General features: G+C 44.0%; 1 protein-coding gene and 1 pseudogene across 4 annotated transcripts in view; one reads left to right on the top strand and one right to left on the bottom strand.

Annotated features, from left to right (window-relative positions):
* Positions 1 to 25,727, top strand: part of SPECC1 (sperm antigen with calponin homology and coiled-coil domains 1) — a 165,360-nt gene that overhangs the window by 114,684 nt on the left and 24,949 nt on the right. For 3 of the 4 annotated variants that reach the window (XM_036412564.2, XM_036412565.2, XM_045572348.1), the window contains 4 exons: positions 747 to 847; positions 6,206 to 6,287; positions 9,434 to 9,590; positions 16,420 to 16,522. In XM_036412564.2, coding sequence (XP_036268457.1) covers positions 747 to 847; positions 6,206 to 6,287; positions 9,434 to 9,590; positions 16,420 to 16,522 — 443 coding nt within the window. Of the gene's footprint in view, positions 1 to 746; positions 848 to 6,205; positions 6,288 to 9,433; positions 9,591 to 16,419; positions 16,523 to 25,727 lie in introns of those variants that run through there. The other variant, XM_045572347.1, reaches the window with a different exon arrangement.
* LOC118704709 lies at positions 12,146 to 12,264 on the bottom strand (annotated as a pseudogene).

The raw sequence follows: 25,727 nt of genomic DNA on the forward strand, positions 1-25,727 counted from the left end.
ACACATAAATATAATAAATAGGAAAACCAAATGTGCATCTGCCCAAAATAACAATGTATTTCTTCACTTGACTCAACAAATATGCTTATTGTTTTTGGAAGACTGGAGTAATAGCTGATCTTAGGATGATCCTGTTTTGTTTTGTTTTTTTCTGTTAAAATACTTTGTAGCTAAGTTAGATTAAGATTAGACTACAAATATTGAAAGAGATGAAATCTCAGTGACTACATTCAGTCTATGAAGATGGGAAATGAATCAATAGTGGTTTATGCAAGAATTTTCCTGTTCCAGCCTAGACTGGTTTGGCTCAATGGATAGAGCGTCGGCTTGGAGACTGAAAAGTCCTGGGTTCGATTCCGGTCAAGGGCATGTACCTTGGTTGCGGGCATATCCCCAGTTGGGGGTGTGCAAGAGGCAGCTGATCGATGACTCTCTCTCATCGATGTTTCTAACTCTCTATCTCTCTCCCTTCCTCTCTGTACAAAATCAATAAAATATATTTAAAAAAAAAAAAAAAAAAGAATTTTCCTGTTCCTTATTGTCCTGTATCTAAGACCAACACCACTTAGTTCATTCCTCCCCTCTCTGCAGTTCAGCACTCGTCCACAGGGGAACAGGAGGAAAGAGTATATACATACCACTTTATAAACAGCATGGCAGACATTTTTAGTTGCCAAAAAAGTAACAAATCAGGAGCTATTTGCGATTTCAAACTCCCTACACATCAAAGCTCCCATCTCTTGCAGGTGGAGCCGGACAGAATGTTTCGGCCCACAAGCCGCCCAGAAGCCCCCTGAGCGGAATACCAGTGAGGACGGCCCCAGCGGCCGCCGTGTCTCCAATGCAGGTACTAGAGGGGGTGCATGTGGGGGTGGTCTGTGTCTTCTACACGAGTGACAAAAGGGAGTAAAAACCAATTGGTTTATTTTTTGAGACAGGTTAAACATTTTTGATAAACCTAAAGTAATAATAGTTTAACTTTCTTCTTTTATATAAATTTTCTGGATTTCAGAGAAAGAGGGAGAGAGAGAGACAATCATTTATTGGCTGCCTCCTACACGCCCACAACCTGGGCATGTGCCCAACTCAACCACTGAGCTATGCCAGCCAGATAATACTAGTTTAATTTTAATTAAAATGTACACTTTTCATGCCTAATAAAGGTCCAAGAGAGACACAATAAACCTCATACAATTTTGGTAATTTTTTTCCCTGTAAGATGACACTTTTGAAGTTTTCAGTTAAATGAAGATTGTAATTTTTACTAGAAATGAACATTGAACTAGATTTTTTTTCCAAGGAAGTGTTTTTTCTTAAACGCCCTCAGAGAGAAAGTTTACAGTTTATAAATTCTTAAGAGCTCTCTGGAAGCTTCCTGCCATCTGTGCTGCTTCTGATGGTTTTAGACCAAATCTTCTTGGCATTTTCTAAGACCAGGGCTTTTTCTTTTATATATATATTTTCTAATTTTTATTTATTTTTAAAAACACTTTTTAAAAATAATTATTTATTGTTGACAGTATTACATGTCCTCCATTTCCCCCCACTCGAACCCTACCCCCCTACAGCCCACTCCACCCCCTGCCCCAGGCCTTCAGCACCCTATTGTCTCTGTCCAGGGGCCATGCATATGTGCACACAAGGTCTTTGGTTGATTAGCCCCTCCACCCACCCTCCCCACCTTCCCTCTGAGATTCCGCACTCTGCTCCATGCTTCCATGTCTCTGGATCCACTCTGTTCCTCAGTTTATTTTGTTAATTAGATTCCACATATGAGTGAGATCACGTGATACTTGTCTTTCTCTGACTGACTTTTTCACTTAGCATGATGCTCTCCAGGTCCCTCCATGCTGTCTCAAAGGGTAAGAAATTCTTGTTTTTTTACTGCTGCATAGTATTCCATGATGTAAATGTACAACAGCCTTTTATCCACTCGCCTGCTGATGGGCACTTGGGCTGTTTCTAGATTAGCTATTGGAGATTGTACTGCTGTGAACACAGGGGTGCATACATTCTTCTGCTTGGTTTTTCAGGTCTCTTAGGATATATTCCTAGAAGTGGGGTCACTGGGTCAAATGGCAGCTCCATATTTATTTAATTTTTTTTGGCGGGGGAGACTCCATACTGCTCTCCACAGTGGCTACACCAGTCTGCATTCCCACCAGCAGTGCACGAGGGCTCCCTGTTCTCCACATCCTCACCACACTTGTCATTTGATGATTTGTTGATGGTAGCAATTTTGACAGGTGTGAGGTGGTACCTCACTGTTATTTTAATTTGCATCTTTCTGATGATCAGTGACTTTGAGCATTTTTTCATATGTCTCTTGGCCGTCTGTATGTCCTCTTTGGAGGAGTGTCTATTTAAGACCTTTGCCCGTTTTTCAGTTGGATTGTTTGTCTTCCTTTTGTTAAGTTGTTTGAGTTCCTTATGTATTTTGGATATTAACCCTTTATCAGATGTGTCATTGCTAAATATATTTTCCCATACAGTGGGCTCCCCTTTCATTTTGATGGTTTCTTTTGCTTGCAGAAGCTTCTTATTTTTGTGTAGTCCCATTTGTTTATTTCTCCTTAGTTTCCTTTGCCCTAGGAATCTAATTTTGATTCCTGATGGGCACTTGGGCTGTATCTGTAAACATTGCTATGAGATGTCTTAAGATTTTGTTGCTGCCGAAACCGGTTTGGCTCAGTGGATAGAGCGTCGGCCTATGGACTGAAGGGTCCCGGGTTCGAGTCCGGTCAAGGGCATGTACCTTGGTTGTGGGCACATCCTCAGTAGGGGGTGTGCAAGAGGCAGCTGATAGATGATTCTCTCTCATCGATGTTTCTAACTCTCTATCCCTCTCTCTTCCTATCTGTAAGAAATCAATAAAATATATATATATATTTTTTTTAAAGATTTTGCTGCCCATGATTTCTTCTGGGATTTTTATAGTTTCCTGACTTACATTTAAGTTTTTTATTCATTTTGAGTTTATTCTTGTGTATGTTGCTGGTCTAGTTTCATTTTTTTGCCTTGCATCTGTCCAATTTTCTCAACACCACTTACTGAAAAGACTGTATTAACTCCACTGTATGCTCTTGCCTCCTTTGTCAAATATTAATTGGTGTCTCCGTTCTGTCCCATTTATCTATATGCCTGTCCTTGTGCCAGTACCAGGCTGTTTTGAGTACAGTGGCTTTGTAGTATAACTTGAAATCTGGTACTGTGATTCCTCCATCTTCATTTTTCTTTCTAAAAATTGCTGTAGCTATTTGGGGGTCTTTTTTTTTTTTTTAATTCCATATAAATTTTTGGAGTATTTGTTCTAGATCTGTGAAATATGCCATTGGTATTTTAATAGGGATTGCATTGAATCTGTAGATTGCCTTGGGTAGCATGGACATTTTGATGATATTAATTAGATCATCAGTCCATGAACCTGGAATACTCTTCCACTGGCTTATAGCTTCTTCTATTGTTATTTTCAATGTCAAGTAGTTTTCCAAGTACAAGTCTTTTACCCCTTTGGTTAAGTTTGTTCCTAAGTATTTTTTTTTTTAAGTTTCTCTTTCTGAGAATTTATTATTGGTATATAAAAAAGATACCCATTTGTGGATGTTGATTTTATATTTTGCTACATTGCTGAACTTCTTTATTAACTCTAGTAGATTTTTGTAGAGTTTTCAGGGTTTTCTATGTATAAAATCATGTCATCTGTGAATAATGAGAGTTTTACTTCCTCCTTTCCAATTTGGATGCTTTTTATTCCTTCTTTTTGCCTGATTGCTGTGGCTAGGACTTTTAGTGCTATGTTGAATAAGAGTGATGAAAGTGGACATCCCTGTCTTGTTCCTGTTCTTAGGGGAAATAGTTTTAGTTTTGCCCACTGAGCATGATGTTGGCTGTAGGTGTGTCATATATGGCATTAATTATGTTGAGATATACTTCCTCTATTCCCATTTTGCTGAGAATTTTTATCAAAAATGAGTGTTAGATTTTGTCATATTTGTTATGATCATGAGATTTTTTTTCCTTTCAATTTGTTTATGTGATGTGCTTATTGATTTGCATTATTTGTTTATTAACTATTGTACCAGCCTTGCATCTCTGGAATAAAAATCCCAGTTGGTCATGGTATATGATCTTTTTACTATATTGCTGGATCTGATTTGTTAATATTTTGTTGAAGATTTTACATGTGTGTTCATCAGGGATGTTGGCCTGTAATTCTTTCTTTGTAGTGTCTTTATCTAGTTTTGTAATTAGGATAATGCTGGCCTCATTAAAGGAGCTTGGATGTGTTCCTTCCTCTTTAAGATCAGGGCTTTTGATATGATAAGTAACATTCAGCACTCTGCTTCTTCTGCACTAAGGTCGATGCTGTCATTAACAGGTGTCCTTGATAGCTATGCATATTGTTTGGTATCTTTTAAAGTGTTTCTGTTTATTTGTTTGTTTTACTTTTTGCCTTTTAAGGTATATTCCACCATCTTATATATAAAACCAAATAAAATAATTATTTATACTTTGATAATCATCAAATCTATTTAATCACTTATCGGCTGCCTTCTGCATGTCCCCTATGGGGGAATCAAGCCCACAGCCCAGGTGTGTGCCCTGATTGGGAATGAAACTGTGACCTCCTGGTTCATAGGTCGACACTCAAACACTGAGCCATGCCAGCCAGACTCCACTGGCCAGTTTGGTTCCATGGTTAGAGCCTTGAGCTGCAGTCTGAAGGGTCACTGGTTTGATTCCTGGTCAAGGGCACGTACCTCAGTTTTGGTGCATTTAGGAGGCAACCAAATGAGGTGTCTCTGAGGTCGATATTTCATTTATTTAAAATATATTTTTATTGATTTCATAGAGGAGAGGAAAGAAAGAAAAGGAAATATCAATGATGACAGAGAATCATTGATCTGCTGCCTCCTGCACATCTTCTACTGGGGACTGAGCCTGCAACCCAGGCATGTGCCCTTGACTGGCATTGAACCTAGGACCCTTCAGTCCGCAGGCCGATGCTCTATCCACTGAGCCAAACAGCCAGGGCATCGATGTTTCTTTCTCTCTCTGTTTCTCCTCCCTCCCTTCCTCTCTCTCTAAAATAATAATAATAATAATAATAATAGTAATAATAATAATGAAAAATTTTCCTGGTGAGGATTAAAATAGTAATACCCTGTTTCCCCGAAAATAAGACATCCTCCGAAAATAAGACCTAGCGCAACTTTGGGAGAAAAAGTTAATATACCCTTCTAGATTTTTTTTTAGCATAACAGTGTGTGTGTGTGTGTGTGTGTGTGTGTGTGTGTGTAGGAAAAGTTTTGTAAATTGGAATACACTATACACTATACATTATTCAGATACTGGCTCATTTCACTTGGTTATTGAAATATAATCCTTAAGGTCAGAGATTTTTATCTAGTTTGATTGCTAGTATATCTCTTGCCTATAACACTGGCTAGCACTTAGTTATATAGAGGAAGCTCAATAAATATTTGTTTAATGAATGAAGGACTCTATCAAAGACATCTTTAAATTTCAGTATTTAGGAAAATAATTCATTTTTAAGGCTATATTATATGCAACTATTTATTTAAACACACCTTTATTGATGGACATTTAGCTTAATTTGGATTAAACTTATTAAAGAACAATACAATGAAATTATTTTCATATATCTGTTGGCCATTAAAAAAACAGTGTTTTTACACAGACCCTTGAATATGCATAGAATATTTCAGGAAGACAGTCACAAAGCTGTTCAATAATGATTACACCTGCCCAGTCAGTGTGGCTCATCGACTCATGAGCCAGAAGTCACAGGTGGATTCCTGGTCAGGGCACGTGCCCCGGTTGCAGGCTCAATCCCTTGTGTGAGGTGCGCAATGATTCTCATCATTTCTCTCACTCCATCTCCTTTCCTCTCTCTAAAATCAATGAAAACTTTTCTAAAATTTAACTAAAATATGATTTCCCCCAGGGAGAGGAACAGGAAAGGCAGACTTCCTTCTAACTATGTGTCTTCTCTAGACCTTTTGAGGATCACACCAAGTGAATTTATTGTCTTTTCGAACTATCAATAATATGTTGTTGAAAAGCTCCCTCTGGTGATTCTGATGGACTTGAGAACCTGTGTACATACATGTGTGCACACACCTTGCTTGAGCTGGTCCTGATGTCACAAGTTCACCTGCTGGTGTGCCCTTTGGTTTTGCAGAGGCATTCCACCTATAGCGGCATCCACCCAGCCAGCAAAGGAGTGGCCCAGCGCCTGGATCTTCCCGACCTGCCCCTCTCAGGTGAATGGTCTTCAGCATGATTACTTACCTTTTTGTGGGGTTCACTTTCCTTAGCATGAACCGTGCTTAGAAAAGTAGTGCTGATTATTGCAGACGAGGCCGGGCTCGGTGTGTGACGGGGGTGAGAGCGCCGGGCGCCGGGCCGCGTCTGGCTGTGGGAGCTGTGCTTGTTTGTTTTATACTAAATCTCAGGGGGGAAATATTTTAAGAAAGAAAAATCATATCTGATTCTGACAGTCTATTCCTTCCATAATTTCTAAAATAGAACTTCTGAGATATTTCTGTCTTTGAGAATAACCCTCATCCACATATTATTGAAAGTCACATCCTCACAAGGAATTGCTGGTTGTAGCTGAATTCCTCAGTGTCACATGTTCACTCCTGCTCTGCCTCCCCCACTGGAAGCCAGTCACACAGAGTTACAGGGCACACGGCTACAGGGCACATGGTTACAGGGCACACGGTTAGGGGCACATGGTTACAGGGCACACGGTTACGGGCACTCAGTTACTGGGGACACGGTTACAGGGCACACTGTTACGGGGCACACAGTTAGGAGCACATGGTTACAGGCACTCGATTACTAGGTACACGGTTACGGGGCACACAGTTATGGGGCACATGGTTAGAGGCACACGGTTACAGGGCACTCGGTTATGGGGCACTCAGTAACGGGACACTCAGTTACGGGGCACATGGTTACGGGGCCTGGGTTACTGGGGACACAGTTACGGGGCACATGGCTATGGGGCACATTGTTACAGGGCACTCAGTAACGGGACAATTGGTAACGGGGAACACAGTTACAGGGCACTCAGTAATGGGGCACACGGTTATGGGGCACATAGTTATGGGGCACTTGGTTACTGGGGACACAGTTATGGGGCACTCGGTTACGGGGCACTCGGTAACGGGGCACTCGGTAACAGGGCACTCGGTTACGGGGCACTCGGTAACGGGGCACTCGGTTACGGGGCACTCGGTAACGGGGCACTCGGTTACGGGGCACTCGGTAACGGGGCACTCGGTTACGGGGCACTCGGTAACGGGGCACTCGGTTACGGGGGACCAGGAGAGGGATGCTGCGTTTGAACTGGCACTGCCACCTGCAGCCCTGCTGTGGCCATGCCATCCCACCTTAGTGCAGTGGTCTCTCCTCTCCAAAGTGCAAAGCACACGCTGTCTGCTGGTAGACGCTGCCAGGGAGGAGGGGACTCGGCCCCCGGCCGGGTGCTGCACCAGGCTCGCTCTTGTCCGGCCCCCCTGTCTGCTCACCGGCTCACCTGCAGGCAGAGACCTGAGCAGCAGTGAAGGTTGTCTGGAGTACACACCTCAGCCGCGTAGGTAGAAGTCCTTTGCTTTTACGTTAAGACAGAACTTCTGTAACGTGGTGTGAACAAAAAGTACATTCCCACTGCACTTCTTTGGGGTCATGGTCAGATGTGGACAGATTTAATTCTGAAAATAGTTGTTTCTGTAAGGTGAGTTTCCCTCTTTGATTGTAAATTCTTTTACCTTACTACCTTATTTTCCCCTCTGAGTTCCGTTTGCTTGTTCATGGCTTGAGGACTTTAGAGTGAATAAATACTGACAGCGGGAATCTAAGTTCCCTGGGCCTGTGCGCTGCAGGTGACAAGTGAGACCCAGCCCTACAGCAGCTACTCGGCTCCGGGACCAGGAGCGTTCTCCTCATTTCCCCGCAATGTGGCCTCTCGGTCGTGAGGCTGGTGACAGCTCCGATTCACAGCTTCATAAAGACACGATGAAGGTTTGCAAAGGCTTTTGCTTCATAGTACTGATGCCAGGAAGAAGGAAATGGTGGCCAAGGACCAGTGGGTAGTCCAAGGTTGGCAGAGTGAGAAAGACAGTGAAGGGGTGAGTGAGGCCCAGAGCAGGTGGTTATTCCTGTGCCAATGGAGGGTGCCAGGGAGCAGCTTGCCTGTAGGCATAGTGCTGGGCATCTTAGGCACATGTGGCTTTGATTGTGGTAAATACCTATGACACAGCATTTATTATCTTAACCATTTTCAAGTGTAGTAGGTGAGCCTTAGGTCACAATATTTGTCTTTTCCGTTCTTCCAGCTTTGAAATTCCCATTTGTGTAGAGAAAGCCTTCTAATTGACAGGTAAATGCTGGCGCTGAGACCACAGCAGCTGGTGCCTCCAGTGACTAGTTGTTGGCACGCCCCGCTCCCCACCGGCACCTGTCTCCCCACCAGGCACCTGTCTGCGGCGACTGTTTACTCTCTGAGAGGGATTACCGTGAAAACCGCTTGCTTTTAGGCTGGACAACACTGAGTCATCAGAGACTGTAGAAATGGGATTAGTGTGTTTTTGTTGTTTTCTTCAGTGGTGTAAGCACTGTTTTCCCTGCCCTTCCAGCTCCCCATAATTGGTGGCTGTTAGTGTACAAACAGTATTTTCTTCCATGACTATTTAAGGGGCCGAGGGGGTGACTGAGGGCTCGCCTGTGGCACCGAGCAGGCACTTCATTCTCCGAGCTCCCCTTTCCTTTGTCAATACAAACTAGCCCAGAACGTTCTCGCCGGATGCCTGGCCCGGTGAGAACTGTCAGCTAGAATCAGCCTGCTTTGTTACCTGTGTTGACTCAGACGAATGTGACAGCAGAGAGGAGCCTGAAGAGAATTCCTTTTACTTATTTTTAGAAAGCCAGGGGTTTTCGCCTGTAAAATAATTGTCATTCTTGGTGCCCAGCTCTGTCTGCTGCCATTGTGAGCTGATGGGCCCTTAGGCGCCTTCCTGCCAGCCCCCTCTCAGATGCCCATCAGTGAGAGTCGCGTTCCGGCCTCGAGGACAGCACTGGCCTTGTGGGCACTGGCCTGTGCAAGGGCACAGGCTCTTAAAAAGGGCGCAGGCCCAGCACTCTGGTGCATCTTGAAATCCTGAATGGTTTTTAAAAAGGGGTAATTTGGCATTAGTCCTTTGAATTATATGGTCATCCCTGCCTGAGCAGTCCTTTCTAGAAAATATTACTTCCCTACTTGCATTTCTATTGCTTATCTAGAAACTGTGTCTGTTATCTGTTTGTATTTGGAATACAATGAGAATTGTACTGTACAATGGTACTGCACGGAACAACGTTTTAAAAAGTGTGCGGAGTAGTGATCATGCTGTTCTGCACACAGGTCTTCTGAAGGGAAGAGCTGACACCCTGAAGCCAGACCCTTATCTCCGCAAGAGCCCCTCCCTGGAGTCGCTGAGCAGACCCCCGGCCCTGGGCTTCGGAAGCACGCGGCTGCTGAGCACGTCCACCGGGGGCCTGAGGCCGCCCAGCAAACTCAGGTACCACGTCTGAGAAAGCAGACAGCGGGCCGATGCCCTGTGTTCTTCCTTCGTCTGTCTATTCCTTATGTTACAGAATTTACCAGGCAACTGAAAAATACACGGGCGTGCCGGGAGATACAGGAAACCCATTTAGTTCCAGATGCACTAGTTCCAAATGCTGAGCAAGCCAGCATGGAGGGAGCTTTCTCTTATACCCTTTGGTTTCTTTGTCCCCAAATAAGGATCAGACTTCAGACCTTCCCAGGCTTTGCAAAAAGCCCCGTGTGTTGGGATGGGGGCCGTGAGAGCACACCTAAAGGCCTGGCCTGGCGCCAGCGCTGACACTTCTCCGGGGGTTGTGTTTGGTTCATGGTTTATGACCTCTGCAAAATGGGGGTTATAAGTAAATAGGTCTTGCAAGACCAGATAATTAAGGGAGGAGCAGTGACTAGGCTATATAGGCTGCCAGAGATGTGCATTAGGGATATTGATTAACCAGGTACAGAGTTAGGCTGCTAGGTCCCTCACTCCCCCAAAAAATTTCTTATTTTTTTCATCAGCCCTGCTCCCCCTAAACCCTAACCCTAACCCTAACCACCACCCCCCCCCCCACCTCCAAGCTGATTTCCAGCCTTGGGGATTCAATAGAAGACTCGGAGCTAGGGAGTGGGGTGTTCAGCAGCGTGAGTTTTTTCATTTTTATTACCCAAGGGATTGTGGTCGCAGTCCAGAGACCTGGTCTGGAGTAACATCCGGGGCTTCAGGGCTTACTGATTCCATTAGCTGTTCTAAACCTGTTGGCTTCTTAGCGGAAGGGAAAGGGAGTCTGCACGGGTTTCTTCATCTCCAGCTTCAGAGCAGTTGGAGTGGTGAGAAGCACGTCTTTCCTCATCACTTATGGACACTTTACTTCTACACATACTTCCTGAGTGAAATGGTCAAGACCCGGCGCCTGCCTTCAGGAGGGAGAGGATCTGGGCAGTAGAGGCAGAGTGACGTGAGGGCTGTGAGGCAAGGACCGAGCTGGTGCTCGGCGCTGCTGTGGGACAGAAGCCGGGAGAGGAGGCAGCAGTTCTGGGGCGCCTGCAGGGATCCAGGCCAAGCCGTGAGCCGGGGCTGCGGCTGCAGTGGTTGAGGGTCTGGTGCAGGTGTGGTAGCTTCCCGCCAGGAGGGGCTGGGAGGTGGGTCCTTAGGACATCACTCCAGGAAAGGCCGGTGGGAGCCATGGTGCAAATGCCAACATCAGATGCTGGCACTCGTTTTGGTAAAGCAGTGGGACCCACCAGGTCTGGTTCTGATGTGTGTAGTGGTAGTAGGACAGTGAACAGTGGCTGCAGAAATGGGACAGACTGTGCAGGAGGTTTCACTGACCCCCTGGGGCATCAGCACTCCTTTCTCTGCCTTTGGCATCTCCGCTCCTTTGGGTGTTTAATTCACTCTGCAGAGCAGCATGTCTTCGCCCTTGTTAAGACTAATTAGTGGACATTAAATTCTTTGTGTTACTTTTTTTTTTTAAATATATTTTATTGATTTTTTACAGAGAGGAGGAGAGAGGGATAGAGATCGATGAAAGAGAAACATCGACCAGCTGCCTCTTGAACACCCCCTACCAGGGATGTGCCCGCAACCAACATACATGCCCTTGACTGGAATCGAACCTGGGACCTTTCAGTCCGCAGACCGACGCTCTACCACTGAGCCAAACCGGTTTTGGCTTTGTGTTACATTTTTATGGCATTCTCAACTTCTTGTGTTGTGGTATACTTATAGCATTTCACTCAATAAACAGGTAGATATTAAAAATTGGTAGATAGCTCGGCTGGCATGGATCAATGGTTGAGAGTCAACCTATGAACCAGGAAGTCACAATTCAATTCCTAGTCAGGGCACATGCCCAGGTTTTGGGCTCAATCCCCAGCAGGCAGCCAATCAGTGATTCTCTCTCATCATTGATGTTTTGATTTCTCTCTCCCTCTCCCTTCCTCTCTGTAATCAATAATAAAAAAATATTTATAAAAATGAAACAAGAATGGGTAAGTACTCCAATAGATGAGTATACGGAATTGGCTATCTTAGGAGTAATGGCTTTTTAACAGATATTACAACTACCATTATGAATATTATAAAAGGATTTTTTGAAGTCTTAATAAGTTCAGCTCTTGCCATATATTTCAGTAGTTATTATTTGGGCCCAAATAAATGAAATCATATCATTCAGAGGTTTAATTAAAAGCTTCAGGTATTACATGTCAGTCTCGTTTATGTGCAAGAGATTGAAATAATCAAAACAGGTTTTAAGGGCCAAAATTAGTGCTATTCTGAAATGGCTCTGTTACACTTTATTTTTTTCTAGGTTCTCTTTTCTTTGTGCCAGAAATGCATTCAAAAAGAGCTATTTATACTATACCCTTAATCATGAAAGCTTAAATTAGTAAAATTAATTTGTTACTTGTTTTTATATTCATGTCACTGAGTAAAACCAATGGCAGGATAGAAATTATGTTGGAAGTTCTCATCCTATTATTAATTTTTTTTTTTTTTGCAATCATATCTAGGTAGCTCTGTTGTTGTTTTTTTGTTTGTTTGTTTTTTCATATAGAAGGAGGACACACAGATCATAGCAGTGCTGATCTATCCCACAAGCATAGCCACTGGAATCTATTGGGAGAAAACGTGGCAGTCAAATGGGAAAGGTAGCTCTGTTTCTAAAAGAAAGCTGTTTGGTAAATGTTTTAGTCACCCATTTACACAGAAACTCCCTCCTAATGTTCATTTAGTCTTCCCTAGTTTGTCACGCCTAGACATTCAACTCTAAGAAATGGAATAGGTCCAGGCAGGCACAGCAAACACAAGCAAAGTCACCATAACTTCATAGTTAGAAGAAACTTGTGTGTTTGAGTTTACAAATGTGTCAGATAGAAGGAAAGGTAGGCATCACATTTTACAAGAACATTTTAATTCAAGTATAAAGTTTTCCTTAAAGCCTCCCTACCTTGATGCAGATTCTCACAGTCTAGACTCATCCCATTACTCCTTTTAAATCATTTAAAATATGTTTATTAAATATTGGATGGATACAGAATAATAATAAAATATGTGTAAAGTATAAGGAATATCAACCCAATGAAGGGCAACCTGGACACCCACCTTCCAGTTTAAGGGAAACGAAAATTAATACTTTTGAACTTCCTGTCAGCCCCTGCCATTTGCAGTACCTCCTGCCCCTGGTCCTTGCCCTCCTCCAAGGTCACCACCATTCTGAACTCTGTGTGTTTTTTCTGCTTTTCTTTACAGCTTCTCCATGTATTTTGTATACCCAAACAATACAAATAGCATTTTAATTAAGTTGCATATTTAAATTTTATTTATTCATTTAATCCTCACCTGAGGATATTTGTATTACTACTGACTTTTAGAAAAAGAGGAGAGAGAGAGGAAGAGAGAGAGAGAGAGAGAGAGAGAGAGAGGAAGAGAGAGAGAGAGAAAGAGAGAGAATGTGAGAAACAAATGTGAGAGAGCTTTGCCTCCCATACTAGCCCCAACTGGGGATCAAATCCAAAATCTAGATATGTACCCTGACCAGGAATCAAACCCACACCCTTTGGTGTCTGGTCTGATGTTCCATCCGGCTGAGCCAGCTGGCCAGGGCATGTTTACAACTTTGTGTACATACACACATTGTGGGAGTTAATTCAAAATTGTTCCTGCTGTTCATTCAGGTTATTACATACATCTGTAATTCATTGGTTTTTATTGCTGAATGGTATTCTGTTATGTAAATGTCCCCAGTTTATCATTTTCCTGATAATGTGCATTTGGTTGTTTCCAGTTTTCGCTGTTATAAAAAGGGCTGCCGCAATTGCCAGCGATTGGACTTCGGTTTAGAAACCTCAGTACTTGAGTTCTAGCTAAGAAAGGCTTCAGAGCCAAGACTCAAACTGCAAGAAGCAGTTTATTTAGACAGTCACAGGGTAGAATGAGTGAGCTATAGAAGAAAGGGGTCAGGAAACAAGCGGCAGAGGCAAAAGCAGGGCCCTTGGAGCTTAGGGGGAGAGGAAGGAAACCATGGGGAAAGGTAGGCTGTGCTCCCAGAGGGCCTTGCTGGTCCGCCATCGTGAGGGCTTCCGGGGAAGCCCCAGGGGAGGATCTCAGTAGAGTACTGGTCATCTCTCCAGGGGTGTCCTTTCAGGGTCATGGTCCCCACTGATTGGTCGGCACCAGGGCAAGGTGTCATTTGTCACTGTAGCTGGTCTTAAGGTCAGTCCCTTGTCTGGTTTTGCCTCTTTTCTGGGCCTGGAGCAGAAACACAACTGATGTCATCCTAGGGGTTAATGCTTAAGGCTGTGGTCGGCAACCTGGGGCTCTCCAGCCACATGCGGCTCTTTGGCCCCTTGAGTGTTCTCACGCCACTTCTTCAAAATAGACTCGCCCAGGCCGAAAGCCGATGTCTGCGCGTGGGCTACAAAGTTTCAGTCGCACTGTACGTGTGCGCCCACACGTGGTATTTTGTGGAAGAGCCACACTCAAGGGGCCGAAGAGCCGCATGTGGCTTGCAAGCCACAGTTTGCTGACCACTGGCTTAAGGGATTTGTCACGCAAGGGCCCACACAGAGTTACTTGAAGCCACTTTTCGGCCTCTTGTTCCTCCTCCAGGGGGTCTACCACATGACTAATGACGTGCCAAGAGGGGAAAGGTCAGGGAGGGTCCGAGCTGCATGACGAGGGGTGTGCTGGGAGGAAACTCAGTGGGGTTTGAGGTCCTTGTTTTCCCAGTTTTGCCTTTGCTAGGCACTGGGAGCTCTCTGCCCTGGTGACCTGTTCCTGGCCCATTGTCTTTGCTGTCCTCATGCCTGTCCTCCTGCCCACCACACTGCTGTGAACACTCTTGTGTCACGGTGATGTACATGCCAAGGGGTAAATCCTGCTTCTCTGATGTGCCACTACTACAGTTGACCCTCCAGACATGTCCTGCCCTCTGTTCTGCTCTCTCCCTGCTCTCCTGCACACAGTCCGGGAAATCGCGGACTACCATGTTTCCCCGAAAATAAGACATCCTCTGAAAATAAGACCCACTTACAGGTTTCCTTCTGAGTGAAATATAAGGCATCCCCCCGAAAATAAGGCCCCCCTATGCTAAACATGAGAGATTTGGTCCACTGATTCTGAAAGAAATGAAGTCACAAGAAATTCCCCAGGAAATTCAGGAATTGGATTGCTATGATGATGTTCCAGAAGATAATGACATGATTGACATTGAATAAATGAGTAAATTCTTGATACTGTAGGATTCACAGTTTGTCTGGTTTGTGTTGACAACTACCGTACTATCGTACCGTATACAGGTAATAAATGTCCTTTATTTTCATTTAACAATAAATGTGTACCATATTCTTCTTCATGGAAAAATAAGACATCCCCTGAAAATAAGACCTAGCGCATCTTTGGGAGCAAAAATTAATATAAGACACTGTCTTATTTTTGGGGAAACAGGGTATTCCAGTGGGATGGGACTATAAATCCTCCTTCCCTGGCTTCCTCATGGAAGAAACCGTGTGATCTTAAGTCCCTTTCCAGAATTTGGGAGTTTTAGGCAGCATAACATTAACATAGACATTTACAGAAAAACTAGAGGCCCGGTGCACGAAATCTGTGCACAGGAGTGTGTGTCCCTCAGCCTAGCCTGCACCCTTTCCAATCTGGGACCCCTCGAGGGATGTCTGACTCCCCCTTAGGGGGATCAGTAGGATCGGGACTAAAGGGGCAGTCAGACATCCCTCTCACAATCCAAGATGGTTGGCTCCCAACTGCTTGCCTGCCTGCCTTTCTGATTGCCCCTAAGTGCTTCTGCCTGACAGCCTTATCACCCCTAACCACTCCCCTGCCAGCCTAATTGAAACTGCTCCCCTGTCAGCCTGTTTGCCCCTAATTGCCCTCCCCTGGAGGCCTGGTCCCCCCAACTGCTCTCCCCTGCAGGTCTGGTCCCCCCAACTTCCTTCCTCTGCTGGCCTGGTCACCCCTAATTGCCCTCTCCTGCTGGCATGATCACCACAACTGCCCTCCCTTGCAGGCCTGGTCCTTCCCAACTCTCTCCCCTGCTGCCCATCTTGTGGCGGCCATCTTGTGTCCACATGGGGGCAACCATCTTGTGTGTTGGAGTGATGGCCAATTTGCATATTACTCTTTTATTAGATAGGATTGAGGATGGGCACTTGAACCCTTGCTCCTGGAAAATCACTTCCTTTGGCTAAATGGGGCTTAGAATTGAGTTACTGTACCAAGAATGGAAGAGCATTGGTATCACCTTTGGAGTTTGAAAGCCGCCTTTTGAGTAATTGTTACATACTTTTGCCTTCAACCTCCATTCCCAGCGTCTCACCCACAAGCAGCCAATCTAGTGTTTTTGATTCGCATTTGCCGTAGTTTGCTGACCACTGCCTTCTACCCTACCTTTTATATACATGCAGACATAAGTGGGACCCTAACACGTGAGTTCTATAGGTATCTTTAATTAAAATGATACTGTACTTAAGTAAACAAATAAAAGGCTAGATGGCTAGAGTAATAGGTGGACTTAACATTTTTTTAAAAAAAACCTATTATATATACTTTTAATAGTCAAGAAAGACAATCTAATTTTTCTTTCTTATCCTGAGACATTAAAATGTATTGCTCATCTGACAAATTTGATGGTTGTTGTTTTTTTTGTGGATTTTTTTTTTTTTTTTTTGGAGTCTTACTGGAATGACCTAGACTTCTGCTTTTCTAATGAAGTTATTTATTTATTATATATTTGAGGGCTCTAAAAACTCACATCTTCTCTTTGCTGTGTGCTCCCCTTTCTAACTAGTGTGGGAAGAAGAGACCCTCTGGCCGCGCTGGCCCGGGAGTACGGTGGCTCGAAGCGCAACGCTCTGCTGAGATGGTGCCAGAGGAAGACAGAAGGCTACGCGGTACGGTGTCCACCGCTTCCAAGCCGCTCTGGCTCTGGTGTCCAAGCCAGTGTGTGCCGTGTGTCCTGTGGTGCATGGCGCGGCCATCTTTCGGGGCTGCTGGTTGCAGTTGTGCGTGGCCCAGAGGTATCCAGCAGCGGCTGGTGGGCTGGGAGCCAGTCTGCACTCCAGCCCCGCGCCTGTCCCGAAGTGCAGAACCGTCTCCTGCGGGAGGGCTCCTCTTTGCTCAGAGGAGGCGTAAGGCCACTTCGGCTTTTGCGGAATCATCTTCCCAGAAAGGGCCCCTTTTCCTAATTGCCTCTAGGTCCCGCCTAGCTGGGCCTTCAGCATTTCTCTGTTCCTTTAAGAGTTGTTTGCATTTAGTTTAGGAATTTCCATTTACCAGAGCAGTGTTTTCTGTGGAAGTTAGACAAAGTAACCCTGATGTGATGTAAGCTTTTCCATCAGGACCGTGGCACACAGAGATAAGTGCATCAGACAGTTTCAGGAACAGCCGCACTCACTGCAGAAATCCAGCCCTGCCCCTCCCGCCGGTGACAGCTGCCGTTATCTCCCTCAGAGCTTTCTGCTAAAGTGTGCACCCCACATGCTAACTTAGTTTTGTCTGCATTTGAACTTTATAGAATGAAATTTTAACTGTAATATTGTACCTGCCATTTGGGGAGATTTTGTGTTTTAATGATCAGATGATCAGAATGAAGTTTCTGCTGCCCCACGGGTGGGGGTGTGCATAAATGCCGCCTCCGGGGAGGGAAATATGTGCCAGGAATCTCAAACATGAGTGCCCTTTAGCTCAGGAATTGTGTTTCCAGAAAGTAATTGTGAAGACTATGAGGATACAATTTTGAACAAGTTGATTACAGTTTTATTATTTAAAGTTATTTTTAAAGAACTAGAAATAATACAGATTTCTAACAATAGGGGAATCAAGCTTAAGAATCTTGCTTTGTGAAAATATATTTAAAGGAACTAGAAAAAGTGTGCCCACTATATTAGGTGGACAGGTTCTAAAGCAATATAGTATGCTTCCAGTTCTGTAAAAATTATTTATATAAATGTTATATTAACATTAACAGCAGTTATCACTGGATGAGTACTTAAATTTTATTCATGCTTTCCTGTGAATTTTTCATTTTCTGCAATGAGCATGTAAGTTTTTAACAGAAAGAAATATTTTAATTGCATCTTTTTAAAGGAAAGAAGCCAGATCCAAAAGGCTGCATATTATATGGTTTCCTTTGTATGAAATGTCCAGTGTGAGCAAAGTCACAAGTCAGAAAGTAGATTGGAGGCTGAGGGCGGGAGGCCAGGAAGTGGCTGGACACAGGTTTCTTTGGTGATGATACACTTGTGCTGGAATTAGTGGTGTTGGTTATATGACCTGTGACTATACTAAAAGCTACTGAATTGTACATTTTTAAAGGGTAAACTCGCCTGGCTGGCATTTCTCAGTGGTTGAGCTTTGATCTATGAACCAGGAGGTCACGATTCAATTCCCAGTCATGGCACATGCCTGGGTTATGAGCTCAATCCCTAGTGTGGGGCATGCAGGCGTCAGCCAATCAATGATTCTCTCTCATCGTTGTTTCTATCTCTCTCCCTCTCCTTTCCTCTCTGAAACCAATAAAAAATATTTTTTAAATACATAAATAAAAGGGTAAAATTTATGATATGTGAAATATCTTAGTAAACCTGTTATTAATTTTTAAAGGGCAATTAGAAAGCTAATATGGGGGATCTGAGATGGATAAGGGCAGAGCGGTAGAAACTGCTATTTAAATTATAAATCTCATCAAAATAACTTTAAACATACCTGTGTATTACTTGGTATAATAAAAAAGAATTGAAGTAAAACAAAATGAGAGAGATGCAAGGTATGTTGGTTTTTATTTGGTAGGTGGGATCCACAGGTAATCGTGTCATTGTTATGATTCAGAGCCCAAATATATTTTTTGTATCAAATGTTATATAATGACATAATTTAGAGGCAAAAGTTTGAAGGAAACAGCCATAACAGTTATAATCAACTGGAGGCCCAGTGCATGAAATTTTGTGCACTGGAGGGGGATCCCTCAGCCCAGCCTGCATTCTTTCGCAGTCCAGGATCCCTCTGGGATGTCTAACTGCCAGGACCCCTGGCTCCTTACTGCCCACCTGAAGTGGAGGCAGGAGAGGCTCCCACCACCACTGGCTCACCAGCCGTGAGCCCACATTCTGGCCAAGTGGCGCTCCTGTGTGGTAGCGTACTGACCACCAAGGGGCAGCTCCTACGTCATAGCAACCGGTTGTTCTGCCATTTGGTTGAGTCTATGGATGGCCGACTGCCAGCTTAGGCCCTCCTCCCTAAGCCATCAGTCAGATATCCCCTGAGGGCTCCTGGACTCCAAGGGAGCGCAGGCCAGGCTGAAGGACCCTCCCCTCCAAGTTCAGGAATTTCGTGCACTGGGCCTCTAGTATAGAATAATTAAACCAGGTCTTTCTGAGGAAATTTTGAAAGTGAAAGAACAGGGCACCTAAGGCATCACAGTGTGCAGAACAGGCTTGGGAGCCTGCAGGGTAGGCCCCTCCACTTCTCTGCCAGCCACTTCACAGCCATGTGGCAAGCCGATTTTTATAACAGCATCTTTTTAATTAAAATATAAACATAAATGACTGATAAAGCTTTTTTAGAAAAAGTGACACTTTCCCAAATAATGTCTTTTCCCTGCTGTAACTCAGAATTTTTTCACTTTGGCCTGGCCTTTTTAGAGACTGTAAAAATGAACGTTTCTATCATTAGAGCTCTGCTATTTGAGGTAGAGACATGAGGAATGTGGGTATGGTCCTGGTACTCTGATTTAGGTCCTCAACATTTCTAAATGAGCTTGATTGGAGCACAGTCACCTGGTCACTCACTTATTGCCTGTAGCTGCTTTTACACGGAAAGTGCACAGGAATGTAAAACTACATATGACTTTTAAAACCAAAACTCTTCTGTACCTGGGCCTGTAACAGAAGTTGGCCGGCCCCTCCCTTAGATAAATATGTACACGGTATCCTGCTGTTCACATCCCATTTGATCCTTGCATGGTAGTAAGAAGCAAGTGTTCAGATAGCAAAAGATTTAAACATTTATGGTTTCTGTAGCAAGAAATCGCCTGGCAGGGGATACACTCACAAAGGCACAAATAAGGTATCATTGAACCTGCTTCTAGCCAATTAGCTAGGAGCTCCATATTCTTTCCTGTTAGAGAAAAAGCAGCCTTTGTCTTGTTCCAAGCAAGCCTTATTTTGCATCTGGAAAGAGCACCCTGTAGCTGGCCAAGTTCTGTTTTTCCTCTCCGCATTCCCACGGGCAGCACTCGCACGTGTGCGTCCAGGGCCAGCAGCCTGCGCGGTGCAGGCTGTTTGGGGCTCCAGCTGTTTTCCTTCTTGAGACAGGACCCTTGAGAGCCACAGGCACAATTCAAAGAATATGAAATGCTTTGTTTTATTTACTGTCATTAAAGTGGTTCTTTTCTGGCCTCATCATAAAGATAGGTTCTCAGTAGACATGACTGTCATTATTGGCCTCCACTCTGTTGAGGCCCTTTTTTCACCCGGTGTCTCAGCTTCTGCAGCTGCTTATGGCACATCGTGATTTGTGTAGACGTTTCATTTTTTAAATATATTTTTATTGACTTTAGAGAGGAAAGGAGAGGGGAGAAGGGAAGAGAGGGAAAATCATTGGTTGGCTACCTCTTGCACACCCCACACTGGGCATCCAGCCCACAACCCCGGGCATGTGCCCTGACCAGAAATCAAACCATAGCCTCCTGGTTCATAGGTCAATGCTCAACCACCGAGCCATGTCAGCCGGGTTGTGTAGACATTTTAAATGGCACTAGGTATTGTTCTATATTCTAAGGCAAGTAGAGTTTATTTGGAAAGAAGTTGAAAGGCTTTATTTCGCAAGCTGTGGTGGACATACAATCAGCTCTCGGTAATCCATAAACCCACTCGGCTTTGTCTCCTGAGTCGCATGCTTACAAGCCCCTTTCCCATTCTTAGTTGTTTGTGCATGTATGAAACTGTGAGTAATAATAATTGTTTTTTAACAAAAATATGAGTTAAAGGGTGTGGAAATACCAGGGAGGTTGTTTGCACAGCAGATGGGGTGGGATTCTCCCACCTTCCTCTGTGGTACGTGGTCAGAGGAGCAGACCTCATGTCGTGCACTGCCTGAGCTGGCCAGCCTGCCTCTTCCCAAGAGTTTGGAAGGAGAACTGAGAGCAAGATTACTCTAGACTCTAGAGTCTAGAGCAAGCATGTGAAACTCAAAGGCTAACACGGGCCAAATAGACGAGGTTTAAGTTTATGTGGCTGCAAAAAAAACACAAAAGCTTCAGTTTCCATAGAAACGTAGGTTTATTTTGATAGAGACATGCTGAATACAAAGAGCTGAAATAAAGGAATCATCGTTAACATAAAATAATAGAACATTTTAGTCCTGACTGGTTTGGCTTAGTGGATAGAGCGTCGGCCTACAGACTAAAGGGTCCCAGGTTTGATTCCGGTCAAACCTGGTTGAGGGCAGAGAAACCAAGATGGCGGCATAGGGTAGACACCCAAATGCAGCCTACCAAAACAAATTTGAATTTAGAACTGGAAAACAGGGGAAACATCACCCTGAACCGCCGGACGACTGGCTGAGGGGAGGCTCTACCATCTGGGAAGGAGAGAGAAGGCACGCTGAACCTCAGGAACTGTGAAGGTGCGGTGAACTATGCACGAAAAGGTGGCTGCCAGACTTCGCTGCTGGCTTGCTTGCGGAGCGTGAAGAGGGCAGGCTGAGTTTGCTACTGGCTTACTCCCTGTGTGTGGAGAGGGTGGACAGCTAATGCGCAGCAGCTAGCTTCTATGTTCGGGAGGAAAATAGAACCACCCTATTGCTCTGACAGATGGGAGAGGCCAGACTGTCAGGCAGTGGGCAGAGATCTCTCGGAGGTGTGTGAAGCCAGCGGCCATTACTGCGGGACTCAGGAACCAGACCCTCGTAGGGAGGGGCTGACCAAAGCTTGTCTGTACCACCCGAGACTCCGCCCCATCCAAGCGGAGCACAGAAGCCCTTCCAGTGGCTAGCTTTCTCGTTTGCCGCGAATAGGACTCTCCTAGGGAGGGACTGACAGGAATCTAAAGCTTGTCTGCACCTATACCAAAGAGGTTGCACGCGCCTGAACCAATCTCGCAGGATTCACCAAAGCTTGGCTGTGCCATCCCGAGACTCCGCCCCATCCAAGTGGAATTCAGAAACCCTCCTAGCTGAGACACTTCTGATCCTCATGGCCAATTGGCTTGGAGATCAACGCTTCCCAGTGATACCAACAACAAGACTGCACACACAGCCCACAAAGGGCTACACCAAGACTGTCCACTTCAGGTAACTGGGAGGCTGACCCACTCAACCATATAGGACACCTTAGCACACAAAGCCACCCTACCAACTCAGGGAAGCAGCGAAAATACCGAGACAAGGAAACAGATCACAAACAAAAAAATGGAGGACAAGAAGCGACTGGATATAGAGTTCAAAACCACGCTTATAAGGTTTTTCAAAAATTTCCTAGAAAAGGCTGATAAAATAAACAAGATCTATGAGAATATGAAAAGGCATCAACTAGAAATAAAGAATACATTGTCTGAAATAAAAAATATTATACAGAGTCCTAAAAACAGAATGGAAGATCGCAAGAATAAAGTCAAAGATTTGGAACACAAAGAGCCAGAGGACACTCCTCCACAGAAGCAAGAAGATAAGAGAATCCAGAAAGTTGAAGATAGTGTAAGAAACCTCTTGGACAATTTCAAGCGAACAAACATCAGAATTATGGGGGTCCCAGGAGAAGAGAAAGAGCAAGATACCAAAAGAATACTGGAAGAAATAGTGACAGAAAACTTCCCCCACCTGGTGAAAGAATTAGACTTACACATCCAGGAAGCGCACAGAACCCCAAACAAAAGGATTCCAAAGAGGACCACACCAAGACACATCATAATTAAAATTCCAAGAGCAAAAGACAAAGAGGGAATATTAAAAGTAGCAAGAGAAAAGCAGGGAGTTACCTATAAAGGAGCACCCATACGATTGTCAGCTGATTTCTCAACAGAAACCATGCAGGCTAGACGGGAATGGCAAGAAATATTCAAGGTGATGAATAGCAAGAACCTACAGCCAAAAATACTCTATCCAGCAAAGCTATCACTCAGAATCGAAGGCCAGATAAAGAGCTTCATTAATAAAATAAAAATAAAAATAAATAAAAATAAAAAAAGCTAAAGGAGTTTATCACCACCAAACCAGTATTATATGAATTGCTGAAAGGGGTTCTTTAGGAAGAGGAAGAAGATATAGATAAAAATTATGATCAACAAATACATAACTGTCAACAAGTGAAACTAAAAGCCAAGGGAATTAAAAAACCTGATGAACAATATTAACTAGTGAATATAATAGAATCAGAGGTATGGAAGGGGAGTGGACTGACGATTCTTGGGGAAAAGGGGAGAGGGGGTGCAGGATGAGACTGAACAAAAACTGCACCTATGGATGGGGACAATGAGGGGTGGGGAAAGGGCATAGGGTGGGGTGGGAACCTGGTGGAGGGGAGCAATGGAGGGGGGGGAAGAAATGAGGAACATTTGTAATAATATAAACAATAAAGTTTTATTTTAAAAAAAAAAAAAAAAACCTGATTGAGGGCACATCCCTGGAAAGGGATGTGCAGGAGGCAGCTGATTGATGTTTCTCTCTCATCAATGTTTCTAACTCTCTATCCCTCTCCCTTCCTCTCTGAAAAAAAATCAATAAAATATATTTTTTTAAATAATAGAACATTTTAATAGAAATTAATATTTTTTTCCTTGAACAGTAACTTACCAGACACTGAATACCTGCACAAATTAATAAGCGTAACACAAATAAACCTATATTTCTTGAAAGTGAAATATTTCCTGTTGCACACACCAAACAAGTCAGTCCAAGACTAATGATGTGGGAATCGGCTGCTAAAATATTGGCTGCTAGTATTAGTGGAGAGAAATGGTGCGTCTGCACATAAGGTGCGTAAGGAAAATTAATGCAACACGATTATAGTCATCAGTCATTAGCGAACGTTGTAGTTCATTATTAATAACTAGAGGCCTGGTGCAATGAAATTTGTGCATGGGTAGGGTCCCTACGATTGGCTGGTGATCAGGGCTGATCACAGCCTTCCAGCTGACAGCAGGGCCTTCCTTCATTCTATGCTGCCCCTGCTGGTCAGCACACATTATAGTGAGCAATCAAACGTGTGGTCAAACTCCCAAGAGGACAGTTTGATTATTAGGCTTTTATATAGAGAGATTATGTATAACGGACTATCGTAAAAATTAGGTTACAACATTTTAATTAGTATGTTTCTTACATACCATTATTGGCTTGGCTGCAAAAATATTTGTCATGGACCTTGACATACTTGCTGTAGAACTCAGGACTCAAAGGCTGTCAGCAGCTTGTTTCTGCAGGAGAGTGAGTGACAGGCCTGAGATGGCTGTCCTCACAGTCTGTTCAGCATTAGCCTTGATTGGCATCTGCTAACTTGGGTTTCAGGAGGGTTTCCAGCACACCCAGCACAGATGAGAGAGGCACATTGGGCCTGACTGGGGGGCACACGTGCGTGGTTTACACAGAGCACCAGTCTGCCCGGGGGGAGTCTCTCCTCCAGTTCAGATGCTCTTGGGCCGGTGCTAGGATGTCCCTGTATGCCTGTGTCTTTCTCTCTTTGATCTTGTGTACCATATTCTATTCTTTCCTTTCTTGTTTTGGTTCCTCTAGTATCTTCCTGAGAAAGGGCTCATGGAAGACAAAATTTTATGACTTTGCATCTTTGTTTGGATTCGTTGGATAAAGTGCTTTAGGCCATAAAGTCCTTTCCTTTATAATTTTGTAGCCATTGCCCCAGTGCCTTTTAATTCCCGGTGTGGCAGAGACAACAGAATCGTCCCATTCCTTCGTGTGTAATGAGTTGTCCCCAGGGGCTTGCAGGCTACCCTGGCTGGTCCACATTGTAAAACTCCAGAGCCTGCCTGGCCCTCACTGTACCTCCTCAACAAGATAACTCATTACATAGTTTTTTTAAATGAGTTTGTTGGCGGTTTCTACTCTTCTTTCTCCAGAACTCCTCCTAGCCTGGTCCTCTATCTCTCTTTTCAACTTTTTTTTTTTTCCATTTCTCTGTTTTGCAGTTTTGTTTGAGACACTTCCTTAACTTCATCTTCCCAAATCTATTAAATGTTTTATTTCTGCCATCGTGTTCTTGTATCAGTTCAATTTTTAAATCTTTAATTGTGGTAAAAATAAGCATAGCAAAATTTACTATTTTAACCATTTTTAAGTGTACAATGCACTAGTTCTAAGTATAGTCACATTGCTTTGCAACATTCTCTAGAACTTCCTCATCTTGCAAAACTGAAACTCTGTACCCATTAAGCAACAATGCTCCGTTCACTTGAAAACCACCATTCTACTTTCTCTTCCTATGAATTTGACTATTCAGGGACCTCATATAAGTGGAATCACACAGTATTTGTCCTTTGATGACTTGCTTATTTCTCAAGGCTCATCCATGTCATAGCATGTCGAAATCTTTTTGTTTTGATCCTCACCAAGGCTATGTTTTTTATTTTTAGAGAGAAAGAGGAAGGGGTGTGGGGGGGGGGGGGAGTAAGAGAGAAACATTAATGTGAAAGAGACACATCAATTGATTGCCTCCCATGTGCACCCAACAGTATCAAACCCACAACCTGCCTTTAGCCCTGACCAGGAATCAAGCTGTTTGGTGTACAGGATGATACTCAAACCAACTGAGCCATTCTGCCATCTTTACCTGGAAGTCTCAGGATTTAAACATATTAACTCTCAGCCCTGACCAGGTAGAGTGTCATCCCACACACCTAAAGGTGGCAGGTTCAGTTCCCGGTCAGGGCACATACCATTGCAGGTTTGATCCCCAGTTGAGGCACATATGGGAGGCAACCAATCAATGTTTCTCTCTCACATCAGTGTCTCTCGCTCTCGCTCTCCCTCCCTCCCTTTAAACAAACAATAAGAAACATAGCCTTGCCCTAGCCAGTTTGGCTCAGTGGATAGAGCATTGTTCTGTGGACTGAAGGGTCCTAGGTTTGATCCCAGTCAAGGGCACATGCCTAG

The sequence above is a fragment of the Pipistrellus kuhlii genome, unplaced genomic scaffold (genome assembly GCF_014108245.1).
Source record: "Pipistrellus kuhlii isolate mPipKuh1 unplaced genomic scaffold, mPipKuh1.p scaffold_m20_p_45, whole genome shotgun sequence".
NCBI lineage: Eukaryota > Metazoa > Chordata > Mammalia > Chiroptera > Vespertilionidae > Pipistrellus > Pipistrellus kuhlii.